Source organism: Perissodus microlepis, chromosome 23, assembly GCF_051167445.1.
Source record: "Perissodus microlepis isolate ML-2025 ecotype Zambia chromosome 23, ASM5116744v1, whole genome shotgun sequence".
Classification (NCBI taxonomy): domain Eukaryota; kingdom Metazoa; phylum Chordata; class Actinopteri; order Cichliformes; family Cichlidae; genus Perissodus; species Perissodus microlepis.
The window spans coordinates 23,412,887-23,438,565 of NC_140482.1; the positions used below are offsets into that span (position 1 = coordinate 23,412,887).

General features: G+C 40.3%; 1 protein-coding gene across 1 annotated transcript in view; it reads right to left on the reverse strand.

Annotated features, from left to right (window-relative positions):
- The window catches only part of LOC146361485 (zinc finger protein GLI2-like), a 98,690-nt gene that overhangs the window by 22,155 nt on the left and 50,856 nt on the right, over nucleotides 1-25,679 (reverse strand). Inside the window, exons 3-5 of the mRNA XM_084922024.1 lie at nucleotides 19,573-19,678; nucleotides 8,905-9,107; nucleotides 6,350-6,532 (exon numbers count right to left, since the gene is read on the reverse strand). Coding sequence (XP_084778150.1) covers nucleotides 6,350-6,532; nucleotides 8,905-9,107; nucleotides 19,573-19,678 — 492 coding nt within the window. The remainder of the gene's footprint in view (nucleotides 1-6,349; nucleotides 6,533-8,904; nucleotides 9,108-19,572; nucleotides 19,679-25,679) is intronic.

The following is a 25,679-nucleotide window of genomic DNA, read 5'->3' on the forward strand; positions in this document are numbered from 1 at the left end:
ATAGATATTTTTTTCCTATGAAGTCAGAGTGAGTCAATCCCCACAAACTGTATATAAAAGATGTCAGTAGCCACTATGATGTCACCCATGTATTTCTGGCATGGTGAACCCTTAAAGTGAGCAGACTGAACAACCTCCATGTTGGGTTTCTGAGTCAGACCTCATTTGAATGAAAGGATGGGAAGAAGTTATGAGCTAATGCTGGTTGGTATAGCTTGGTTAGCAAGCTGCACCCATAAACTATAACGGTGCATCACATAGATTAGCACAATTATTTGACAAATTACGGTATTAGCAATATTTATAATTAGCACTATTACCCTGAATGACATCTGTTACCGCTCATAAACTTTTCAATTCTTTTTTTCCCTAAAAAATCTTGTGTCAGTGTCTCCCTCTCTGCAATCTTGGAATCTCTGAGCTCTGTCAATGAAATGGTGGTAAACTCAGATATGCATTATTAGCTGATAATGTGGAGCTTTACCCTCTCGTTTCCCTGTGAATTGGATTTAAAAAAAAAAACAAAAAAAACAGCCCAATGCTGAAGACAATACTTCAAAATATGAGTTAACAAGCTCATGGGTGACATCATGGTGGGTATTACCATGTATAGAGCTTAGCCTCTGGGAAGATTCAAATACATTTTCTGAAACCCTGGTAATGACTACAATGTGGCAGGTTAATCTGGTCTTAATCTGCAACATGCTGTTTTTAGGCTAGTCTACATAGTGCACACAGCCATATCTGTTTGCTGCTCAAAAATAAATGGAAGCCTTAAAAGTTGCCCTTTATTTTTGCACATCAAATTACCAAATAATAACAGTGAAAGAAGCTGGTATCTTCCTCAAAGATGGGAACGTTTAAGAAATTTACATTTAAAGAAAGAGTTTATCCATGTTTATTCCACCACTGACGGTGGCTCTAATGTTCTCAAAAACAGAGCTAATTAAAGCACATTAAAGCATTGTATTGGATACCTGACACTAAATGCTGCCTGGAAAAGGGCTGGTAAGATAAATGTTAAAATCTGTCCTTGTTCCTTACAAAGAAACAGTTGGGGGGACTCCTGGAGCACATCTGGTTCACTTCCTGTCACCAAGGCTCAGAAACTAGAGGCTCTGACGTTGAGCTTTTCCTGCGACAGCGAGGAGCTCAGCAAGCAATTGATTCTGCTTTGTTTGCTTTCACTGCCGTGCTTATTAACGATGGGGCTCGGAGGGTCTTTCCAAGTATGTCCTGCAGCATGTGTTACCTGTTTAAAGACTTGAGGAGGAGGAGGAGGAGGCACCTTTATGCTGGGACATATGGAATTTGAATGATGATCTAACAAATCCACAGAAGAGGAAAAACATTTCGAGGGACATCTTAGCTGTGGTTTGTTACTGTTTGAGGGGCGGCCGGTGTTGCTGGATGCTAATTTGGACATTTAACCAGATGAAGCTCAGATAAAGCCCAGGTTGATGCTGATGGTGGTGGTGGTGGGGGTGAGGTTTTCTTTTTTTTCCTACTGTTATCGGTGATGGCGGCAGCGGCTCGTATGACGCCGTTCAGGACTGGCAGCCATATTCATCTCTGTTACTTCCTCTCACCTCTGGGGAGATGTGTTTATTAATGTGCCACTTCCACTGATAAATGGACCAATGGAAAACCCCGGCTCGACTCGCTCGCCGCTGCCACTGCCACCTCCCCCACTTCTCCATTGTGATTTATATTAGAAGCTGCTTTGGGGAGGGGGGGGTGAGGTGTGTTGAAAACATTTTGGGAAGACGGGGGCTCTCAATTAAAGGAAAGTCATAAACTTTAGATAAAAATCAATAAGCTGCTTAAACTTTCGATTATTCTGGAGTCAAACTTTGACATAAGCACTTAAAAAAACTCACAAGGAGTCTGTCAACTATGACATCTGTTAATTTTAAATAAACATTTAAGCAAAAGTGACTAAATGATAGCCAAAAATATTTTCCTTATGTGAGCAATAAATATGAGGAAAACCAGTCAAAGATGCTTCCCAGATAGAAGTGAATGTTTGGCCCAGATGTGGCCCACATCTGCAGTTTTCTTTGGCCTTGAATGGCTGCATAAACATGGGGTTAGCATGGCTGCCACAACGCAGCCAGAGGTCAAGGATGTTCTGTTTTTGAGAAACGACACTCGCCAGCGCGCCAAGTGCCAAAAGAAGCCCGGATTAGGCCCAGATGTGTCGGCTCTCTGGGTTAACTTTACATGATTGCACTTTGCACATTTCTCATTCTGGAGCTAATAAAAAGACACCAGACCATCGACCATGAAAACGTGTAACAGATGAGTAAATTCGATGCCTAAAAAAAAAGATGACCTTTTCTCATGAAAATAAAGATGTAATCGCTATAAAATAAAATCTCATGACTTTGCCAAGTTTCTGTTCTTTCACCTGCAGCGTGAGACTGTTTTATTTGTAACAGAACGTTTTTAAATCATTATAATATAAACAAGTCAAACTGAAGACAAAACTGATCTGATGGTGTGAAAGATTACGTTCAAAAACATAAAAACTTCGAGCTTACTTATTCAACATGAAACTACCACAGATGGTGTCAAAGATAGGGAGACACGAGAGGAATTGTTCACCCACACACACACAAAACTGATTTAAAGATCTTAAAACAGAAATTAGTAGATCTGCTGCATGTGTTGAATATCTCAACCTTGAATCTTTACTCAGCTTTAACAAAGCCCCAAAACAAACCAATCAAAACCTTCCGATACCAAAAACCTGGTAACAGATTTGCAGAAAACTAAATATTTGTAGGACTGAGTGCAACCACAGAAGATGAATATGAAGAAAGCATCTTAGACAGCATTCCTGTTAGACAGATACCTTATGTGTTGCTTCTTTTTGAGTAGTTTTTCTCAAACATCACCAGCTTTCCTCCCCTCGTTTCTAAGAATGGAAATATTTCACCGCGTTTGGCAGGTAGAGTGATCTTGCTGCTCCCTGCTCACAGTTTCAGTGAATATCTTAACAATGACATTTTGGCGAGACGGAGCCAAACGTGCTTTCCGTTTGCTTTGGTTCCTGCGCCTGCACAGTGTTTCGGGACGGCTGGAAACTGAGTTATGACAGCTTTAGTGAGCGCGGCTGGCCGGCTTCATGCTGCTGGCAGCCTGCCTTAGCTCTCAGCAGCACAACTTTGGCCTCCGACACCATAACACAGCGAGCTCATTCACAAGCCTGTGGGGAAGAGTTTAACCCACGCTGACGGCTCGTTCAGCGGCTCAGCAGGCAACCGTATCACTCACTGTAAAACTTGGGGTGAGGCCTAAAGTCACCAGTTATTTGTACATTTATATATTGTATTTTTATATTTAATTTCAGACGTGCTCTGTTTTCAGTGTCATTGTGGACCTCATAGATTGGTTGCAAGTTACAACCTGGAGTTCTCCTTTTCATTTTACAGCCTCAGGATACTCCAGCAAGAAACCACATGTAAAGGTTTTAGATATGCAAAGACATAAAATTCCCACGCAAATGTGTTGTTCTGTCCTTTAAGCTCGTTATAGTTCATTTATAGAGGAAACATCACTGTGCTTTCTGCTATGAGTTCAGACTTCCTGAGCTGCTTTGGAATTTACATATATTACTGTAAAGAAGAAGGTGAGAATGATTGTTCCAAGCAGACAGCAAATATATGCAGCAGTCACACACGACCTGGTTACTTAAAGGTAGACTTTTAACATAAGTGTGTTACTGTTACTGTTACTGTTTCAAAATACTTTAAAATCCAGATCATCCAAAATTAATGAAAGACATCTATGTGTTGACGAGATATCAATTGGAAACTGGTGACAATCTTTACTTTTGTATAAAACCACTTAGTAGCACAAGATGTTGCAGTGAGTAAGTATAACCTTTACTTAACCAGGTAAGTCATGAAAAACGCGAGGTCCTGAAGAATGTGTCCTTCAAAACCCTTTTGAGTAAAACATGGTGGATGGTTAAAATGTGTAACTAGTGCTGTATCGAATATTACTAAAGAGTGTATGAACAGCTATGCAGCAATGAGAGACTATCCAATGTCAATGAAGGTCACCAACTTCGCCACATAGCTGTTGGAATTATCAGTCCCATCACTGAGGCAACAAATTAACAATAAATTAAAGCAACTTCCAATGGAAAAGTAGCACATGTGACCGGGTTACCAAGGCAACCACTGGCCTGAAATAAGTACTGGAAACCAGCTGCCAGCTGAAAAGCAATGCATAAGCTTATTGCTTTGATGAGTATAGAGTAAGCTGCTTTTGTTTTGTTTTTTATTTAAACTTTAATTGAAAGGGAACATGTGCAATATTAACAAATGTTGCCTTTTGATGCATTGCTGCAAAGTTAGCTTAAAGACAATTTATATATGCAGTCCCTTGGCAGGTTACAAATGTTATCCATAATTACACTTCAGATAAATCAATCTGAATCCATGAGTAGCACTGGAATAACTGTTTGAGACTTTTCTGAAGCGTAACATCAACTAGTTTCTCAAGGTTTGCTTATTAAGCATGTGCCTAGAACAAAACCCAATAAAAAAGCAAAAAAAATAAATATATATGTGCATCCACACCAGACGCGAGAGTCAAAAACAGGCCAACAATAATATTTTTTTTAAAAAAATCAACAGCTCTCATACTCTCACACTCCAGTTTTGTCTTTTAGTGTAACACTTCCAGCACACCTGCTCAGGATTATGACCAATAAAAAATATATATTGATGGGTACCCATAACTTTTTTTCAGAATTCTGAGATTAAAGTCAGATTTCTACTAGAAAATTTTAGATTTCTGACAGGAAAAAGTCAGATTTAAGAGGAAAACAACCAGAATTCTATCTTTCGCCTCACAATTCTAGAAAAAGTCATCTCTTATAAATATTTTTTTTTCCAGAGGAACCTAATTCTCTCCCTGCTGTGATTTTATATGAGTCTTGTGGCACACAATAGTTATGTAAAGCACCTAGAAAAGCAAAGGTGAGTAAAGGATGAGCAGGAAGATGGCCATAAATATCCTACAACCCAGTTAGAATTTTACTGTATGAGAAACACTAACAGGAAATGTCACATCTGTGCAAGTGCAGAGGCGTTAAGCTGGCAGGTATTATCACAATGACTCAGACAGATGAAGTTTTCTGGTGTTCATCACCAGGACTTCCCATCCACCATTAGTCTCACTCTCAGACACGGGTACCCTTTTAAGGTGCAGAGCAAAGCGCCGGATCAAAGCAGGCATCCATTACATTAAATATACCTACTGCAGCCAAATGTGCCCCACAGTGGAAATATCACAGCACCACAATAAGTCCTCCATGTTTACGGAAAAGTGCTGGTGGAGGCCTGGTGTGGAGGCGAGCTGCTCAGCACATGTCCAATACCTGAAGCCCTTCAGATGTTTGAAGATGTTTGACATGAAAAATGTACACAGGGCTTTTTTATTTATACACCTCTCCTGTGATCTCTGTTTCATCTCCAACGTGATACGAATTTCATCTCCCTAATCGGGGTCAAAGCAGCTCATTGGGTAGAGCTGGGTGGGCTGGTGGGAAAAGAGACCTTTCTACAGTCAGCTTTAGTCAGCTGGATGAACTGACTTTTTACGTGATACAGGATTTGCCACCTGAAATAACGCTCACAATACAGTAACACCCCAAATAACCTATAAAAACACATAAGATACACAGATACACTGCTTGTTATCAGTAGTATATACAACTCTTATAACCAGATTAGATACACTTGTAGTTTGTGATTCATCTCCCAAAGAAAAGACAAAACAAATAAGATAAACTTATAAAAACTTAACTGAAATGTTTGTTTCCTTTTTTTTTCTATACATTGGATAGGAAAGTCAAAATCAACAATATGAAAAGCCAAAAGAGGTTCAAATGTAGGTTTTGTTTCAACTTTAAAACTGTTTCCACACATTTTTACCATTTGCGTATAGCATACGGTGGCGTACATTGTCACTCATATCCTTGATATTTTAAAGCCCCTTTCCTTTCTTTTTTTTTTGTTACAACCAGGTGACCTGTTTGGGGCAAAAGGCCGAAGTTAAATAGAATGTATGGGTGTATCACTGCTGTAAAGCTGGACATTGTAACGTGGCAGTCTATGGGGACCGACTCAGTTTTGGAGGCACCTTCCACTGGTAATGACAGGAACTGCAGTTTCACATTTTTTCATTTACTGTCATCGTACTATGTCTGAACTTCTTAGCCTAAAAATCACAAGAATCCAGAAAACCAAAACTAGGGGCTTAGAGAAGTTAGGAAATATTTCTTTGAAACTGCAGCTGGAAACCTTTCAAGTCAAATCTCAGAGGTACTCACCATCAATGGGAGCGATGTAGTCAGACAGGTGGGCCCCCGCCGTGGCCCCGGCCCCTTGCATGAGCAGCTCGCTATAGGGGCTCCGGTGGCTCGCCATTAGGTGATAATACTCAGCCGGACTGGCTCCAGGTGGAGGAGGAGGAAGTCCAAACAGCCCACGGTCTTTCAAATGCTCGTGGGCCACTGCAGGAGCAAGCAGAGAGGGTGCGAATGAGCAGAGTTAAAGAAAGCTATGAGAACAGGAAATTAGGACAGGGAGGATAGATGGATGCAGGGATGGAGTGAATGGCTAAACAGGAGGAGGGAGGGAAGGGGGAGAGGGGCAAATTCCTGGTGCCTCACACTGAGGGGATCTCTGAATGGGGAGAGGGGCCAGTGGGGTGGAGCTGGATCGCTGATGTGCAACAGCCCGTGTAGGTGCTCCCACCCACCAACTCCCCATTTCTTCAGTCACACAAGGAAAACAAGTCTTTATGTTGTTGGTGTATGTTAAGGTCAAAGACTCCGGAGTGTAAATATTAGTTCTGATTTACTGATTATTTTGATGGACAGTGGAGGAACTTTCACATCATGAGTTTAGTTACCTAATTTCACTACTTTTTCTTCAGTTTTTAAGGTGGTTGCAGCCACTTAATTAATCTGCCAATTAATCTAGTTTATTGATTTTTAAGGCAGCCTACAGCTACTTTATAATGCAAACTCAAGACATGAATCGTATTGGTGTTAACATCTGCACATAGTAAGATCCTTTTAAATGTGTCAGCACCTCAAAGTCTGAATTATGAATCTGTTTTTCTCCTCCACGTCCTCACATTGTGTCTTGCTCCCTTTTTTCAGGGTCTCTACCTCCTGTTCGAGTCCTAATCGATCTTTCAGACGACATCAGGCCTCTGGGCGTAAAAAAGAGCAGACGCCGTGCTCGTGCTGACTTCATAGCTGAAGTAGCTGCCCTTAATTCGCCCTCACAGGATCACATTTCCACCTTAAAAACTTCTGAATGATGACCAGAGAGCTAGTTAATCAGATGAAGCTGTGGGAAAAGAGACGCAGTGCAGGAAGAGAGCCGGCAGGTTAAAAACTGCAGAACCTCCGAAAAACAAAAAGATGCTTATTTAAACGGGCTCCAGTTGACTTTTTTTTCACATATTACATTTTTTTGTTGCCAAAGTGTCCTTTAACAGCAATGTGAAAATAACAGGAAGTCACATCTCCATGCTGAGGTGAATAAAGAGGTCACCTGGAAGGCTAGCAGTCTTCATTTCCAAACTCAACACCTTGTCTTTCAACAATCTTTTCTCCTTTGGTGCAGCTTTATCATGGGCCGATCTCAGGCGCGGCTGCTTATTTCACTTTAAAAGCTTTGCCACATTACCACTGACAGACTGTAAAAGAAGATTTATACCCCGTCCCACCACCGCGCTCCAATCTGTTATTGTAATTCAGCGCTGAGGAAAGAGTTGTCATCACGTCCGGGTAGATTTTGAGGAGGGGTGGGGGGTTGTTGAGGGTTTGCCAGCACTGTTTTATCAATTTCAACTTAGTGTTTCTGAAAGGATCCTCTTAGTATCAATGTGGAAGGATGAGGAGGTCAAGGTTTCCCTGCAGAAAGACCCCAAAACATGTCACCAAACCCAGACTGCCGACTGAGTCATAAGTAGTTCCTTCTAAAATCACAATATTACTTAACGATGCTCCAAAGCAGTTTTCAACCAGTGGAAATAGAACCATAAACTTTTATGATAAATACAAAATATAACTAGCCTAACATGCTTGGAGGTCATTTATTGTCTACAATGGCTTCATATCTTTGGATTTATTCAAAACAATTTAAAATATCTACATTTTTAAAAAGATACTTCTCATACACTAGTTTTTGGCTTGGTTATGATACATTCAATTGGCATACTTTTATTCATATAGCTCCAGCTCACATCAAAAGTCACCTCAAGGCACTTATATTGTAATGTTAAGAGCCTGCAGTTTGGTTTCTTAGAAAGAAACCAATTAAAAATGTATTATTTGTTTTTATATTTGGCTTTCAGACTGGTTTTGTCCATGGTTTTGAATGGCATTTGACTGGATTTTGGAGTTGGTTTCACACTTGGATTAGCTGGGATTTGTTTTTGATTTCAGCTTAAAGACTAGTTAGACATATTAAAATGGTTACATGTATCCATAATTAGGAGACAAAGCAAATATCCTTCTCCAATACCTGATAATCTGCAGAAATCCTCCAATAAGTGATTTGTCCAAAGCGTGAATGAATTATGAAAATGCACAATTTTTTTGTCTGCCAGCTTGGGAAGATGGCAGTAAAAAACAGTTATATAAAAGTAAATAAGGATTTTAAGGTCCTGAAGGTAAACTAAGCCAAAGATGGTAAAATGTGTAAATGATGTATAAAGCTTAAAAATCCATTGAAATAATGTTACATTTTACAACAATATAGGTTGAATTTGTCCCCTGAAAACTGATTGGACAATGTGGAAGAGTAAAAGCAGACAGAGAAATAAATGTCTTTCTTCGTCTCATAGATAAAAAAGAGAAGAACTTACAGTCCGCAGGGCTGAGTCCTCGGGCCGCTGAGATCATGGATAGGGTGGGGCTGCTGTGCACAGAGCGCAGGTAGTGCTCCATGTGAGGGCTGACATAGGGGTGAGGCGGGCTGAAGGGAGAGTCACCCGTGGCCACTGCAGCTGGCGAGAGGCGAATCAGGGAGATGTCGGAGATGACGGGGCTGCCGGCCAAACCTGCAGGGCTGGAACAGAAAAGACAAATTATATGCAAACTGCTGCATACTGCAGTTGATGTTTACACTTCTTTAACCCAATCAGCAACCAGCTCCAGAGGTTATGTTCACACTTTTGTAACAATGGAGCAAAGAGGAATTGGATATACAAACATAATACTTGTTAGCTTCCAGATTTAGGATCTCCCCCTTTAAAAGCTGCGTGCCATCAACATGAAGCACGCTTTGACACGACCACCTGAAGCGCCCTCACACTCCACAAACTCCTGCGGTGACGATGAGTAATCCATCTGCGAACCCAATCCTCCCAGCATCCACCTCAGTGTACACAGAGTGTTGAGAGTGATATCACGTCTAACGCGGTTCCTCTATCGAGCTTTTGATCTGGGAGAGGAGGAGGAAGGGGTGAGATCAGGGTCATGGGACGAGCAGACAGTGGGGGAGGAAGTGCTGCACAGCGAGGAGAACAGCCTCTACAGATTACACTTGTGTCCACGGGGCATTTTGTGGGCGTCTTTCACCTGTGTAAGGTTATCTAGAAGATGGCTGATTCTGCGGTTTTGGGAAGATGAGCCTGATAAAAGAATGCAAAGCTGACACCTTTGTCCTGAATCTGTGAACTTCAGAGTCACACAAATATATGCACAAAAGTATATTTGTACTAAATGTGAAGTGAGCAAGCTTTGAAAAACTGGAGATGTTCTCAGAGTTCTTCTGTCAGATTTGCTTGTCACAGTCATTTCATCTCAGACTGACACCATGAGGTTCAGATCAGGGCACGATTTTTGGATTGCATGTCTGTACTTGGTTTTACACATGCCATACACTGCTTTTGCACTTGGTTTTAGACAAGCTTCCACTTTGTCTTTGATTTAAGATACGTTTCAGACTTTGTAATGCCATGTTTTATTCTTGATTTCATATTTAGGTGTTACCTTGGCTTCGGACTGCTTTGTGCATAGTTTAGACTGTTTTTGACATTATTTGAGGTTTTTTTCACTCTCACTGTTGCCTTGTCTTTGGTCTTAGTTTCATACATTTTTGACTAGATTCATTCTAATTTGGACTTTGTTTTACACTGCGGTTTGAACTTGGCTTTAGATCAGGTGTTGGACTAATTTGTTTATCTTATTTTATTCTTCCTTTTTATATGATTTCTAACATGGCTTTGCACTTCATTTCGAACCTCTTTGCACATGGTTTTGGATTACATACTGACTTTTATTTTAGGTTTTTCAGCTCACCTTTGGGCCATTTGGGACTTGGCATTGGAGATTTTTGCTGGGTTTGGCTAAAACAGCTGGATTTTCAGCTGTTTTAAACTAGTTTCTTGACGTGTCTTTGGTCCTCACATACTTTTAGCCTGCTTTTGCTCCAGTTTAGAGTTGGGTTTTCGACTCATTTTGGAGTTGGTCTTATATCTTATAATTTTATTTTTGACTTTGTATTTGGTTTAGGACTTGACTGCAGATTTAGTTTTGGACTTCATAGTTTTAGGACTGGCTTTTGGCTTGATTTCACTTTATTCTTCACGTTGTCTTTGGATTGTGACTCAGGTTTGGGCTCATTAGAATTCCACTGGTTCTGGAGCATTTTGTATAAGTTGGAGCAAAAGTTGTATGGATTTGTTGAAGCAGAACTGCCTCGAACAATCAGAAAACAGTACTCACTGGATGTACTTTCAGTTCTGTCAGTACATGTATAGCTCTGTAACGGGCTTCATTGTGTTGAGTTGCCAGGCTTTTTTCTCTGCTAGGTGTGGCTGTCCCTGGTCTATCTTGGCTATGTCCCCAGTGATAGTATTAAACATATATATATAATAAAGTTTCACCAGGTTTCCAAAGAGCTTGGAAGTCCAGAGGGGCTTTGTCAAAGTGGTAAAAATCAATGAGTAATTCAAGAGAAAGAGAGAGTTCATAGTTTGAAGGTGCACTTTTTGATTAAACCATAGTATGTGTTTAAAAAAAATAGAAATTATATCCTGAAAGCCAATGGTTAATGGAGAACATGATGCAGGAAGAGAAAATAAAAGTTCTATCATCAAGTATTAATTGAACTAAAATGTGCTGATCTCATGTTTCACCACGACAGCGGAATTTCAAAGAGTCGCTGCCAAAGTCAATCATCGGTGTCAGCAAAAACCTCTCGTGAAGGAGGAAAGTTTCTCAGCTAGATGAAAAGAATTCTTTTATTTCTTATTAACCACAGGCTCGAAAGACCTTTTGGGGTTTTGACCAATTTCAAAGTTAGAAATGTCAATAAAACTACTGAACATTTAATCAAAATGAAAAAGTTCTTATCATTATTCATTCAAGTAGTTTGAATCTGAACCCACAGCTGATGTTTCAGTCAGTCATCTCCACATCTGTGCGACGACCTCTGCTTAAGGTTCACCAAATCTTTTCTATCTCTCACCTGGCTGCTTCATTAAAAATACACTCTCTCCCTTGTCCGTCCATCCAACAAAGACTTGACTGCCTCACAGCCAGAGCGTTGGATTGCATCACGACTGAGGCAATGTTTTTCTGTCTCCCCATGCACACGATAAAGATCTGATTTTCCACCCAAAAACATAATCAGCCCCTCGGTCAGTTTGAAATATTAACACTCTCGTCATGTAACAGCCTGAGGCCTGTCTGTCTTTGAATCCAGCCTAAGTTGGGTTGTTTACCGTGATAACAAGCTCCTCCAACAATCACAGTCTGAATCAGATGAGAATATAAATATTTCTCTCTTTAAATCTAACCTGAAAGCTTTGTTTAAGCACACTAAGAGCTAGTCATGTAATATTCAGATGTTCGGAAGGTGCCAGCAGGCTGCAGGTTGAGCACAATGCTCGACCTTCGAAGCGTGTCCTGGTTTGGCACCATGCAGCAGGCTGAGACAGGAAGGAGCCGCCTGGGAGAGGCGGAAATAGGTGGTGGTTACAAAGAGGATCCCTGTCTTCTGTCTCTTGAGAAAAAAATGTAATCTTATGGTATACATCTCAGTTCTTCAAATTATAATGAGCACAATTTGTTTTATGCATCGGGAGACTTTTTTCCATCTACTGTTACTTCTTTTACGCCTGCTTTTCTATCTGCAAGCATTCAAATCTGATCTAATGCAACTTAACACACATTTCTGAACTTTCAAAAGTTTTTACATCACTGCATGCACTGAAGCGGCAACTTCTTCAACTGAAAAATGCAGCGCCGCAAAGAAGTGCAGTTCCTCTAATGGCCACTTGAAACTGGCTTTAAAGGTAAGTCAGTGCTCACAGATATTAAAATGTTAAGTTTTACAGTAGAAGCAATCAGGCCATTAACTGCAGGCAAAATACACTGCAGTGTCATTTTAACCTGGCAAAGTTCATAAATTTGACTTTTATGTCTGATGATTTCTGAGACTGTTTTTGCAAATCTAATGCTTTCTATGTAAAAAATAATCTAATTTTAATTTTAGCACTAATTAATGACTTTAAACTTGAAATTCTGAATGTTTTTCTCTGATTATCACCCCTTCTGCTCTGTTTTTAGCCTACAGTGCACTATTATGCATTATTATACACATTAATCTTTACCTAGCTAAAGAACAGAAGTATAGCAGGATGTGGGACACAGTGCAACCAACATGTTTTTCTTATCAACAAAGACTTCAGGTCCATTTAAATGCTCTCTTAGAGGAAATCTACCAACCAGTTCTTTTACCGGACAACGGCAGATTCAAAAGGCCATATCAGCAGCAGCCATCTAGGTTGTTTTTTAGGCCTACTCTATATTAGATAAACGGCTGTGATTGGCCTGGTTTGAACAAGAGGAGGGCCAGAGGCATTCTGCACATAAGCTCTTGGATTCGTCTGGTTCCCAAGTTGTTAGTGCTGCTGATGGATCATGAATTTAGACAATAAAAAACAGCCGAGCCGTGATTGTTCCTGTGTTTTACAAAGCTTTTAAACTGGAGGTAACAGACTGGCAGACAGACTCTGAAACAGCAGTTTCACTGAGTTGATCTCTAACGCTATTATGACTCATTTCTGCTTAATTTTTCGCAGTTAAACCTCCACATGACCAGCATATCTTCATATCTTGTCTTTTGGTCCTCAAAAACTCCTGTGCAGTAAAAGATGCATCTGAGCTATATGGACTCTTCTGCATCCTTCTGTTTATTTTTGTTTTATTTGTGAGTGTGTGTGTGCACATATACATGGATGACACCAGAGATGAATTACAGTGTGACAGTGACTCTCGTCTCTGGTGTCGGGCCCGGCGAGCTCTCTGATTTAGATAAATCACGCCGTGCAGCAGCGCGCCACTGAATAAACTTCGACTGTAGGTTTATGAGTCTGCTGCGTGAAGCAGACCTCTCAAACTTAACAGGCAACAATGCCCCCTCCACCTCCTCCACCATCGCCAACCTGAAACCCCCAAACGCCTCATGAGGTAAAAGAAATGACCTAGATACAAACAAACAGAAGATGGGGCTGCAAATCACGGCCTGCTTCAGAAGTCAATTCATCATTTCATCCTCAGTTTGTTTTCTCTTTAAAGATTTGAGGAGATTTATTTTATTTATGAGCGTCTCTAAAAACCAAATTTTAATGAAGTATGGATAAGTTTAGAAATTCAGTCTACACACTGATGTGTAGAAGTTGTGTTTATTGTTAAATAACATCTTTCTGGATGTCTTTCTATTAAATATTAATATAAAACTGTGTTTTCCATTTGACATGTCAGGCACTGACAAATAAATAATAGAAATCCATGTTAACAAGCAGATGTAAGCCTAGCTTTAAATTGAAATTGAAAAAAAAAACTTTGAGAAGGTTTTTTCTGAGTTGAAAAATTGTATGGACAGAGGTACTGTTTTAACATGAACATTGTATTCATTTTTGTCATATAGCTGTGAAACTGTGTGTGTCTCTTAGGTATCTGTTAGTTATGGTGTGCCACAGGAGTCTGTTTCTGGGCCACATTTATTTTCTTTATATATGTTTTGCTTTCAAGTAATTTGAGTTACTGCTGAAGACACACTGATATACTATTGGCTCAAATTGTGGTCATAAATATTTTGTACTTGTAAATCAAATGCTTAGTTATGAACTGAGTTTTGTAACCTTGTAAACCAAAATATCTGAAAACTTTATGTTCGTGCATCTATAGATGAGAATTTGTGTGCATGTAAAAAAGATTTGTTTGTGAAAAATATTTGCAGAAGTTACAAATTCTTTGTGTTAAGGTCTGGTTACAGACACAAAGCAAAAAAAACTACTCTGCGCTTCCCTGGCTGTGTGTGAGTTTCAACTTACGAGTACGAATTTTGACCCAATTTTTCTTCCTTTCAGCTGATTGGTCAATGTCATGTCAATCACAAATTTGACAAATTTACAAAACTCAGTTCATAACTACGCATTTGATTTACAAGTACAAAATATTTATGACTACAATTTGAGCCCATAATATACTCACTCTTTAGATCATCTCACACTCTAAGTTGCTGCCTTTATGAAGTTCTCAGCTGGATGGACAGTATTTTTTTCCAAATGAACAGACTGAATCATCAAAATGAAATAAGTCACCTGAAACTAGCTGAAACTTGCTAAAAAATACTGGGTTTAACAACTAATTACAAACTGTTATCTCAGATGGTGAAAGATTTTCAACAAGTATCTTTTGGAACAATGGTAGTACTAGCTTAACAAAAAGCAGGCTATTATCTCACTACAACTGATCATAAATGAAGGAGGGAAAATCTACGTCGAATTTTTAACACAAACATACTGTTAGCTCATCATGAAGACACTAAAACAGGAAGCATTTAGCTTAATTTAACACAAAGTCCATGACTCATGAGCTGCTGTAACTCCTCGCTTATCTTTTTCCAGTGTACAAGGTATAGAAGGGAAATTTCTTGTTGGGTTCTAACTTGAAAATCTCTGTCATTAGCTGGTTCTCTGATAAAATTATGACTTTTGGAAATCTTGGTATCAGCTTCAATATTAACTTCAGTTTTGTCCAGCACATCTTGAGTTTAGCATCTACAGACACAAAGGCATCTAAAAAAAAACAAAACATCTAATCGAACAGAACTGAGATGCTGGGCTTTTAACCAGGACAGAAAGAACTGAGTTTAGTATTTTACAACTTTCATTACTCTCCATTACTGCAGAAAAAAATCTATTAACGAATGTCTTGGAACAAGAATTCTGATCTTTTTTTCCATGTTGTCTGAGATCAATTTCCCATTCTTCTACTTTGGCTCCCCTGAAGAAGGCTTTTCATCTGTCCAGTCTCATACATACTGATGCATGTCCATAAAGTGGAGATTTTCTTCATTTAAACTGGAAAAAATTCCCATCTTTAGCCTGGATGGTCTGGAAATGGCAAGATGTTAATTATTTCTAAGGCCTTAAATGGCATGTTTTCTAGCTACATCTCTGAGAGGTTTGTAGTTTGAGTCAAGCAACCAGCAGAAAACTAACAGGACCCTAACGTCTGGAACGATCTCCAGGAACTCAGATTGGTAGTGTAAATAACTTACTTTAAAGTTAAAGGAAAGTTGATCTTAAAAGCAACTTCTAGGGTAAAGACTTTCCTGATTTTGCTTGAGTTTTAGTCTTTTGTTATATCTTTCTTAAGTTTTATTTTCTTGCCCCTGTGAATCACTTTGTAATGTGGACTGTGTCAAAGTGCCGCACAAGCAGGTAAACTGTAGAGCAGGAGGAAAGTGTCCTTCATTGCCCCATCTACAGAACTAAAAATGTCTTCTCAGAAAAGTTACTCCGTTCCACCAAAAGTTTCAATATGTAGATCTGATCCCTGCCTTATACATGATGCTGTTTGCAGACTCGCTCCGTCCGCAGAGACACCATCACGGAGGAGGAAGTGTTCCTCATCTGCAACCTTCTTGCCTTACTGTCATCTGCCGGCAACGGCGAGGGAAGAAAAAGCGTCCTGTGCATGCGGTGGAGGGAAAAAAAGAAGAAGCTTTCCCTCGGCTGCTTTTTATGACAGGCCTGACAAAATAACCAGCCCTCTCATTATGGTATATGCAAACAATGATAAAGGGGACGGCGGCGAGATGTCATGTTAGACAATCAAGGAGGGGACCTCTGACACGCTGCCACGAGTGTGTAATAAAGTGCCGCGGCAGGCGACAAATGACACCGCACTTAATTTGCTGCGCAATGTTCCTGTAATTAGGTGAATTTGGCACAGGCAGGGGGGAGCGACAGCTAGATCAAGGTCTTGATGAATTAGGGGTCCACTGTCAAGATCAAATCACATTAATCAAGGTGGCCGAGTCCGCGGACAGCCATCCCCTCCCTACCCCCTCCCTCCCTTCTCCCAGCCGGCGTGATGAATAGCCCTGCTTCCGCCAGGCGCGAAGTATGCATCACCATCAAATCTGTGAATTTAAATGTAAGAGTACTATTTGGAGGATTCTATTGACTTTTTTTGTCCCACCGCCAGTTTTTCTTCGGTGATAAAGTAACACTGAAGTCTCCTCGTTGTTCAAAGTGTGCCACGAATGCGGCAGCCCTCTGCCTGATTTTATATAGCTCACTTTTTTAAAAGTTTACAATTAAGATGTGCAGTTTCTGTTTGTTGTTTTTGTTAAAATACTTTAAGTTTTATTATTTCACTACAAGTTTTCTAACACTAGCAGGCCTTCACTCCTGCTAACGATGTATTTTTTTGGGACACATTTGGGACACAGCAGGAATACTCCACTTCAGTCTTCAAGAGGCAGCACAAACCAGTCAAGTAATCATTAATCAAACTCTGTTTCTTTAGCATGTTTCATGCAGATCAGTGAAATTTAAAATGATTCAAAATCCAATAATTAAAACTAAATACAATAAAGAAAACGCACACCCATAAAACAGAAAACACATTACAGCTACTTCTGAAACAAGTATAAACCTCTAATGTGTCAGGATTGGTTTCCCGTTTTGGCTTTTTTATTAGCTCTTTGGGGGCAGGGGTAGGAAAACCATCTCTAGTGTTTCAAGATTGTCCCATAGACTGTGTATAATGTCTCTGCTCTAGTTTAAAGTCAATAAAACAAATACCCTCCTCCTGGTTTCTCTCTTGTTTTAATTGGGATTGCCAGTGTAGCTGCTCCTTACATGCAAATTCATTCGAAGGGACCAACATGAAATTATAGTGATGGATGAAATCAAACATAAATCTTCCAATAATTATGAAATTTAATGCAATAATGGGGAAACAACCTACAGAACCACCTGAATGTCACTAATCTCAGATATTGCCATCTATCACCAGACCCTTAATTAACCTTAATGCCGTTTACATATTATTTTGACAGTTAATGTTATGAAGTAGCCATCACCAGACTCGTATACTTCATCTAAAGGGTAGTGGGCGGGTCCCGAGTTAAACTTCAATTGATGTTAAATAAATAAAAGTGAATTTAATTTTAACAAATAAAAATCCATCCAAGTACACTTATCTGGGTCAAGATACAGGGATAGCAGTCTAAGCAGAGAAGCCCAGACCTCCCTCTCCCATCCCCAAGCCAGGCAAGAGATATAATCTCTCCAGCATGTCCTGGGTCTGCCCAGGAGGACATACCCAAAATCCATCACCTAGAAGCATCCTAATCAGATATCACTTCAACAGACCTCAACCACCCCAAGAGACCAAGGCATCTATGGACAGACAATCAATGGAACATGTTAGCCACATGGTCCAACCCTCTTGTGGACCCATCATCCTTTTAGAGGAAAATCGAATAAAAATCAGAAACAGAAACAACGCTAAAACCTAGATCAGTGAAGTATGTATCTACATATAAAGTATGTTGAGTCAAAGGCGGTTTGGACATGGATGATGGTCGACTTCACCACTTGAAAGAGTTCTGTTCCCCATTGGGGTTAACCTGACATCTCAATGACTTTTCCCAAATAGCTGGGAGGTTTAACATTCCGATAAAATTCATGGCTCCAGTTCCTGTGGGATAATGGCTTTATTGTAAAGTTTCTTTAGAAGTCTTTTTGGAGTTTTGAATTGCGCTAAATGGACCTCATCAACAGATTGAGTTTGCAAGGCTGTTGTGAAGTTCATTCCTGACCTTGCAAATGACTCCAGCTGCTGATGAAACTCATGTATTTTGATCAAAAGCTCTCCATAAAAGTTGAAAACGTAAGGAGTGACTTTCCTAACCGCTGTTTTGAGAACCAACTTTAAACCAGACACATTTTCAGAGTCTTTCAAACTGTGAAATGAAGTGAAACCAAAGTCTCATTCAGTCTGTTGCACGGTTATAGGTTTTGGAGAATTCAGGGGAAAAATTCTGGTTTGACTTTTAAATAAAAGCAAGAACAAAACCGACACTGTGTTTTCTCAACAAAGTGAATTTCCCTAGAGAAAATAAATGGGATTTCATCTGTGACTGAACCTCACTGCAACCCAGAAGTCAGACTCACCACCAGCACTGAAGCCTGTTTTGTGACCTCTATACTCCAGGAGTTTAATTACGGTGCTAGCTCGGGGGCAACACGGCCTGCACCACACAGATTAGCTCCACAACAAGCCATTAATGAATATAAAGAGGTGCTGGGCGGAGGTGGGGTGTATTATGTCATCAGTGATGGATCCGGCCCTGCCGATCGCTGCTAATGGAGCGAGCTGCAGATTGATACCATCCAACTTAAATTTTATTTAACTTTTCACTTAGTCAGAAACAGAAAGGGAAGTAAATATAGCTAGTAGTAGCCATAAATGTAACTAGTATATCCACTCAGACACTGTGGGCATGTTTATTCTTATTTTTCACTGGTAGACCTGATCTGATATAACTTATTTCTTAAAAGGAAAACATCAATCTTTAAAGAGCTTTGCATTTACATAAGAAGTCCATAAATCTTGTACCAAACTGAGGACAAAAACCTCCAGTGTAGTAAAACTTTAATACTTTCAACACCACTGAAAACAGGGAACCTCAGTTAAAGCTGGAAATCTTCCTCCTGCTGGTAAAATGCCTTGCTTAGTGGCACCTCAGCTATTAAAGGAGAATATTTTCCTCTCTTCTCAGTGAGATTTTTTACCAGTTTGGATCCGAGCAGCTGAACTTCAGACTTCTCAAGCATCAGAGTGTTTCATCCCCAGACGGCTGGAGCCAGAAAAGCAAAGCTTGCCCACATAATCAAACTGTATCGGAAACAAGGGCTGTAGAGGGGAAATTTAGGAACTAGCATTGATTATTCACTTTGGAAGTCAGCATGTTGTCATCTGCTTTTGATATTGAACTTGGCAAACGTTCAGCTCTCATCAGCTAGCGTGCTATCACAGCAAATCCTCCAGAGTTAAAAAAAAGAAGAAGAAAAAAACAACCTCTGTACTGTTCTGGAGTAACTGAATATGAAATAACTATTTGCATCAAGAAGATCTGATGACTTGAAGCCAGTTTAGTGAAGAAGCCTCTTTGGAGATAATTACCCAGAAAGAAGAAGAAGAAGGCGGTCACTTACCTGTGCATGGCGTGGAGTGCATGAGGCTCGTAGTGGTATCGCCCCTCGTGATGGCGCATGTCAATCGGGATCGGCGTGTGGAAGGTTGGGAAGATGTGGTGGGGGGCTGCAACAACAGAGAGGCAAAGAAGAAGAAGAAGAGAGTTAGCCGAGGAAGGCAGAGAGGGAGAGAGGAGACTTCAAAAAAAGAAGAGAGAAATTTCAAAGGCAAAAGGGCTACAATAAAGCAACATGAATTTCAGAGCAAGCTGAGCACTTTCGTGTAAAATATTGGCACTATCACACAAGAGAAGTGGAATAAATAAATAATCAAAGTTGTGCTAAGAAATCCTACATCTTGAACATAAAAGATATCCAACTGGGCTTTTGACAAAGACCTGCAGCTAGACGGTCTTTGAACTAGACGGGATGATGGACTGTGTGGAGGGAAGCTGCAGCCCCGACTCAAACTGGGACTGACAGCGCCGGGAAAATGCTTTCTTCTACTCACGCTCTTTCCATCCAAACAGCCTGAGTCTCCTCTGGAGCTCCAAACAGGCTCATAAAACACAGCTAAAGCCCTTAACTGACTCAACACAGAGTCCACACACTCCCCCCTGTGTCGGGTGTAAACACAAGTGCATGTGTCTGACTGATTATTGGTTGTTTTTCCGGACATAATTACTGGAGGAGGAAATTGTGTGACTGTGCTTTCTGTTTCTGGGATTGAAGAGCCGGATGCATGGTTCCTGATCTGTGTTTGTCGGCTCAGTGTTGGGATAAATTACTGAGGTGTAATTCCAAAAACTTAAAACAACAAAGACCAGAGTATCTGGACTTTTGTTTCATCCGAGGCATGAGTCAAGCTCCAAAAACGCTGGAGCCTACATTTCCCATAAGGCAATTAAAGCTTTGGGGCCCTTGATTCTATAGCACATGATGGATGAATACCTGCTATAATGCAGGGAAAGGAAACAACATTCAGCTGTCCATATGGGAAGACACCTGAGTGAACATGCTAAATTGTTCATCAACACAAAGTGATGAAACATCCTCATCTCAGCCACAAATCCAACCCACCCATCTCACTTCAAACTGCAATACAATAAATGTTGTACTCCTGCAGTTTCCTGATCATCTTTCATGGTCCAGTGCGAGAAACCAACCTGAATGACAGTAGTTGCCATTAAGACAAAACCTGTTTCTCAAGCTCTTGCAACATCTCCCTTTGTATAATCTATGGACCTCTGTATCATTCCACTGGTTTATCATTAAAATGACAATAGACTGGTGTCTTCAACCTGGCCATGCTGCATGCTTGAGGTTCAAAAAATTGAGAAGTGAATGCCGAAACAGCACCAAAGCTAAATGATTCAGGAGAGATTTGAAACTGTTAGTAAGCAAGACAGCCTGAGCTGACAAAGTGATTTTGTAGCAAGCTTTGGCTGTGAAAGAACAAAGAAAGACATTAGCTAAAATCTCTAAAGCTATCCACAATTGTAGCTAAGCTACAAACAATGACTAGCTAACAGAAAATCTAATTTTGATGTCACAGAAAGTCACAAAATGTTGACTTTGCCCACAAAAGATAAGTTACAAACCAGCTGCTGATTGGTGTTTTGTTGCATTCTAGCAGAGCCATGCTAATGGTTCCACATTTCCAGCCTTTATGCAACGCTAAGCTAATAACTGTAGCAACAGATGTCGTTTTGTTTTAATACAAGCAGAATTTCCAAACGCATCTAACTTTTTCCTGTAAACTCAGATTCCTCTTACATTAGATAAAAACTATTTGTGTCAGATAAGCATGAAGACAAAGCCCAGGTTGTGTTTAATAAAGGTGCATTCCTGCTTCTCATTTACCCAGCCGTCTGTTTTTACAAGCTCTGAGCATCCTTTTAATGGCCCTTTTTATTTGTCATTAAGGCGCTGTTTTCCTTTCATGGGTTCTTCTCGGATCTGGGAAGTTTACCCAAAACATCAGAACTAATTAGCTGTTGCGATAACACGAAACCACAGAAGATGTCGTGTCTTTATTTTACCACCACATAAACAGAGCCTTTTGGGGGGTGGCTCGCTCAGCTTTATGGAGTTATGTTTCTTGTTAACATTTTTCTCAGGTTTTAAATCTGGAAAAGCTCCACGAGGGCATTGCCTGACTCTCTCTCTACATGGTTCTCTCATCGTCTCCTCGCTCGTCCTCGCTGCAGTTTTCACATCCTGCTAATTGCATCCTGGTGTGTCTCGACTCCGGGCTGCCTGATCAGAGATGAAGAAGACAGAGAGCGAGGAGGAGGAGGTGAGCCAGCTGATCTCTGGATTGCATTAAAATTCTTCCTGTGTGACACACACACACACGCGCGCGCGGGCGCTCTTGCGGGAATCTCTCAGGGTGACCTGGGATTTGGGAGCGGCGGGGTCAGGGCCACGGATCATTATCTGCTCTCCACCGAGCGGCGGGAGGGGATAACGTGGCCTCCTGGGGCCTCTGGGGGCCTCAGACCTGAGTGAGTCAGCATTCCAGGTCCATTCCTCTCACTCTGCCCCTGACAGCGTGACGGACAGCCCCGGTCCCTGAACGCCTGCAGAAATAGCCCACTTTACTTCATTTTGGGCCAGCCGCGGGGGGCCCGCTGGGACGGGGGCTGGATTCCTTCAGGCGACCAGCTCAGCCTTGTCACACCATCGTCTGGGCCGTGTTTGCTTTGGAGGAAGATGCGATTCAGAGGCTCTGCTGAGGAGGGAGCCGGTTTCCTGTCGCCGACAGTTGGAACGAGTGACCGCTTTCACTTTTTCAGTGTGGAAATGTCTCTGAATGAAGTGCTTGGGTCATCGTTGTCACTCATCAGAGCAGGAGGGGGAATTAAGAAAGACGCTAAATGGGTTTTTTTTGGTGCTTTCGCAACTGACCCGTTTGTTGGGTTTAAATAAACTCAGTTCAGTTTATTTAGGCGAGTGTGAACTCTGGTTATATGGTGAGAAGGAGGTGGACTGTGATATGGCTTCATGCGACTGAAACTCTGATTCAAATCCATCTCCTGGACGTGAATTATGGAGGAGCAACATTAAACTTTGGAATATGGTTTTCTGGCAAATAACTTTTATTTATTCCCTTAATCGAGTCCCAGGGTTCTCGAAGAGCAGCGTTTAGTTCAGCAGTGTCTCATTACAATAAAACAGCGCAGAAAAAAACAAGAAAGTGTTTCGCTTTCATTTAAACTCTGTTGTAGTCATCACGGAAGACTAAACCCTGCTTCCTGACATTGACAAACACATCTGGTATTAATAAATGCAAATGCCACAAAAATGACAGCATGTACCAGTATAAACCATCAGCTGAGCTGAGACATTATAAACACAGAGAGTTTAATCAAATGCTGGCTTCAAAACTCAGTGGAGAGCTGGTTTAGTCTCTGATACGACAAAATACAGCAAAATAAAGTCCACCACAACTATCCAAAATCTGAGGTGATGCCTCTTTGTTCAACCAAGAGACCAAAAACCAAAGAGACTCAAATGGCAGTGAAGAGAAATGAATCGAAAGCAGCAATTTTCTGATTTGAACTCCGTAACCAGAGGTTTTTTTTTATTATTCTTTGTGAATCACACTCACATACAGTGTTTATATTAAGTGTTGCACTAGAAATCTCTCAAGTTCAAGGATGATAAAACATAAAGTGATTTAGTTGCATTCAATTCATATGTAAGCAAAATTAAAAATAATAAGTTACCACAAATCTTTTTTTAATTTAGTAGAAATTGAAATGTTTGTCAGCGGGTAAACAATATTGCTCACTCAGAAAAAGCAACTTATTCTTAGTCCTGTGTGCTTGCAATGAATAAGATGTCCTAACGTGGTTATCTTAAATAAGCTTTACTTTGTTTTTTTATTAGAATTGACAGTGTATTAGAGGCTGTGGTTACTCTTCTACTGATATTGGATTTAAACGTGATGAACTCACCCAATGTGTGCGGGGCAAGGTCATATAAGCTCTTATAAACAGAACAAGCAAACTTGAATATTTTAACATTTTTAAAACTTAAGGTATCATATTTCTGGAGTATGAGACAGTAATGGACGGAAAAATGTTTTCCAATTTAATGAGGAATCAAATCGATAAGTGATATCAATAATGGAACCGTATTTTCTGAATTCTTATCAATTCTCATCCTTAATTACTCAAACCAAGACTTCTTCCTAAATCAACCTGGTAGTTTTCCATGCCGAAAGTCATTTATATTGCCTAAACCTACCGAACACAAATTTAATAAAGACATCTTAGTTTCTAAGCCCAACCAGGAGCTACAATCCAACACATACCACTGCTGTCCCACCAACCCCCTAACACAGACTTTGGAGGTCTAGGACCCGTATCTGTGGTGGACATGGAGGCGTAGACACTAAATGGGCATTTTGAAGTGAAAAGAAATAAAACAGCATTATGTGAAACTCCAACATGGCGAGGCACTGACTGTTCCTACCTTTTATTAACAAAGAGAGAGTGTGACCAAACAAGACTGAGGTCTTTATGATATACACCAGAGAAGATGAAGAAACATCAGGAACAAAGTTCTGCTTCAGTGTGGCATGAAAGAGACAAACAGGTTTTACTCACAGTGTTAAAGATGTTTCTGTGGGATTTAAGAGCAGTTTGATAATGTGGTCAGTAACACCTGTGTTTACCTAATATTTCATGTGATGATGAAGATGAAGCAGAGCTCAACAAACAAGCCAAATCTAATGAACTACAGGTGGGAAAGTCCTACTTTTCCTCCTCTTCTGAAAAAGTTCTGATGGTTATTAGTTTTTTACTGATTGGTTTAAAAGTTGGATTTCGTTACAAAATAAGAAGAAGTGGACAGGATTTATACTTTATCAAGTAGAAATCCACATTTCTCAAATATTCTTCTCATTAGAATCTGTCCTGCTTTCCTTTTGGATCATTTAGCACCAAATCTGCAAAAAAAAAAAGTCTTTAAATGGGTGAAACTGATCTGCGGTTAGCAGTGAAGACGCTTGTCTCTGTTCCTGTGAGTTCCAGTCATGACTGACTCGTGTTAAGGGCGAAGCCGCCCCTTCCTCTTCCTCGCTGTTTGTCGTGGAAAAAGCCCCGCGGTCGCGTGTTTTTATTGGAGTGCTTCACATTAATTAAAGGCTCCAAACGTGACATTCAAAAGTCAGACGGCAGCAGCTGTGAAGAGGACGAGCAGCGAAGTCTGCAGAGAGGTTACACCAGTGAATAGACCGATCCCTGGCAGCACGTGGTGGAGCGGAGAGGAAACTGTCAGTGTTTTTGTTCATGCTTTATCGATACCTTTATTGATTTCTACTGATCTCTATTTAAAGGACCTCTGGAGCTCTTCAAAAACACTGAAATCCTTCCACAAATGTTATCTGTATTTATGTTTTTAAGTCTTATGTCTGTTTTGAATTTCTGTTTCTATTTTCTGTTACCATTTGCAGCCACCACAGCCCCGAATCAACTTCTTTAATCATCCTTCTGCCTAAATTTACTTCCATCTGCTGTTTTTATTTATGTCACTGTTTAACTCGCTCTATATCTTGACTCTACAGCTATTTCCAGCCATCTCTATATCCAAATATATCTCCATGTTTATTTATTTCATTTTCTTCTTTTTCATTTGGTCTTCTCTTATGTCCTTGTATCTCTACAATTCCTCTGTATCAGTTTTTCAATCACAGGTTATCTCTTTTCTTGTCATTTTTATCTCCGTTCACAACATTATAAACTTTTCTTTTTTGATCCTTTATTTTTATTTGTCTGCCTCCTGTCAACATAACCCAGTCTCCCATTCCTGTGGTAATCATCTTCTCCTATTTCTGTTATATTATCTAATGATGTCTCATTAGATCATTGTTATTTAGGGACACCCCTCTTCCTTTATATTCTTCATGTCCCTTCTAATCTCTTTTAGCTCCATTTCTGTCTCTATTTCTAATCTGTTCTCTCTGTGAAACTCATCTCTCTTCTTTCTTCTTCTATCCATCCGGCTGAAGTTTAATTTTCCTGGCTGTTTTCTGTTATGTCTCTGTTCACCTCGGCCTGTTTTATTTGTTTATCTCCTTCCTGTTATGCATCTCCACAGCTACGTCTCCACCTCTCCCT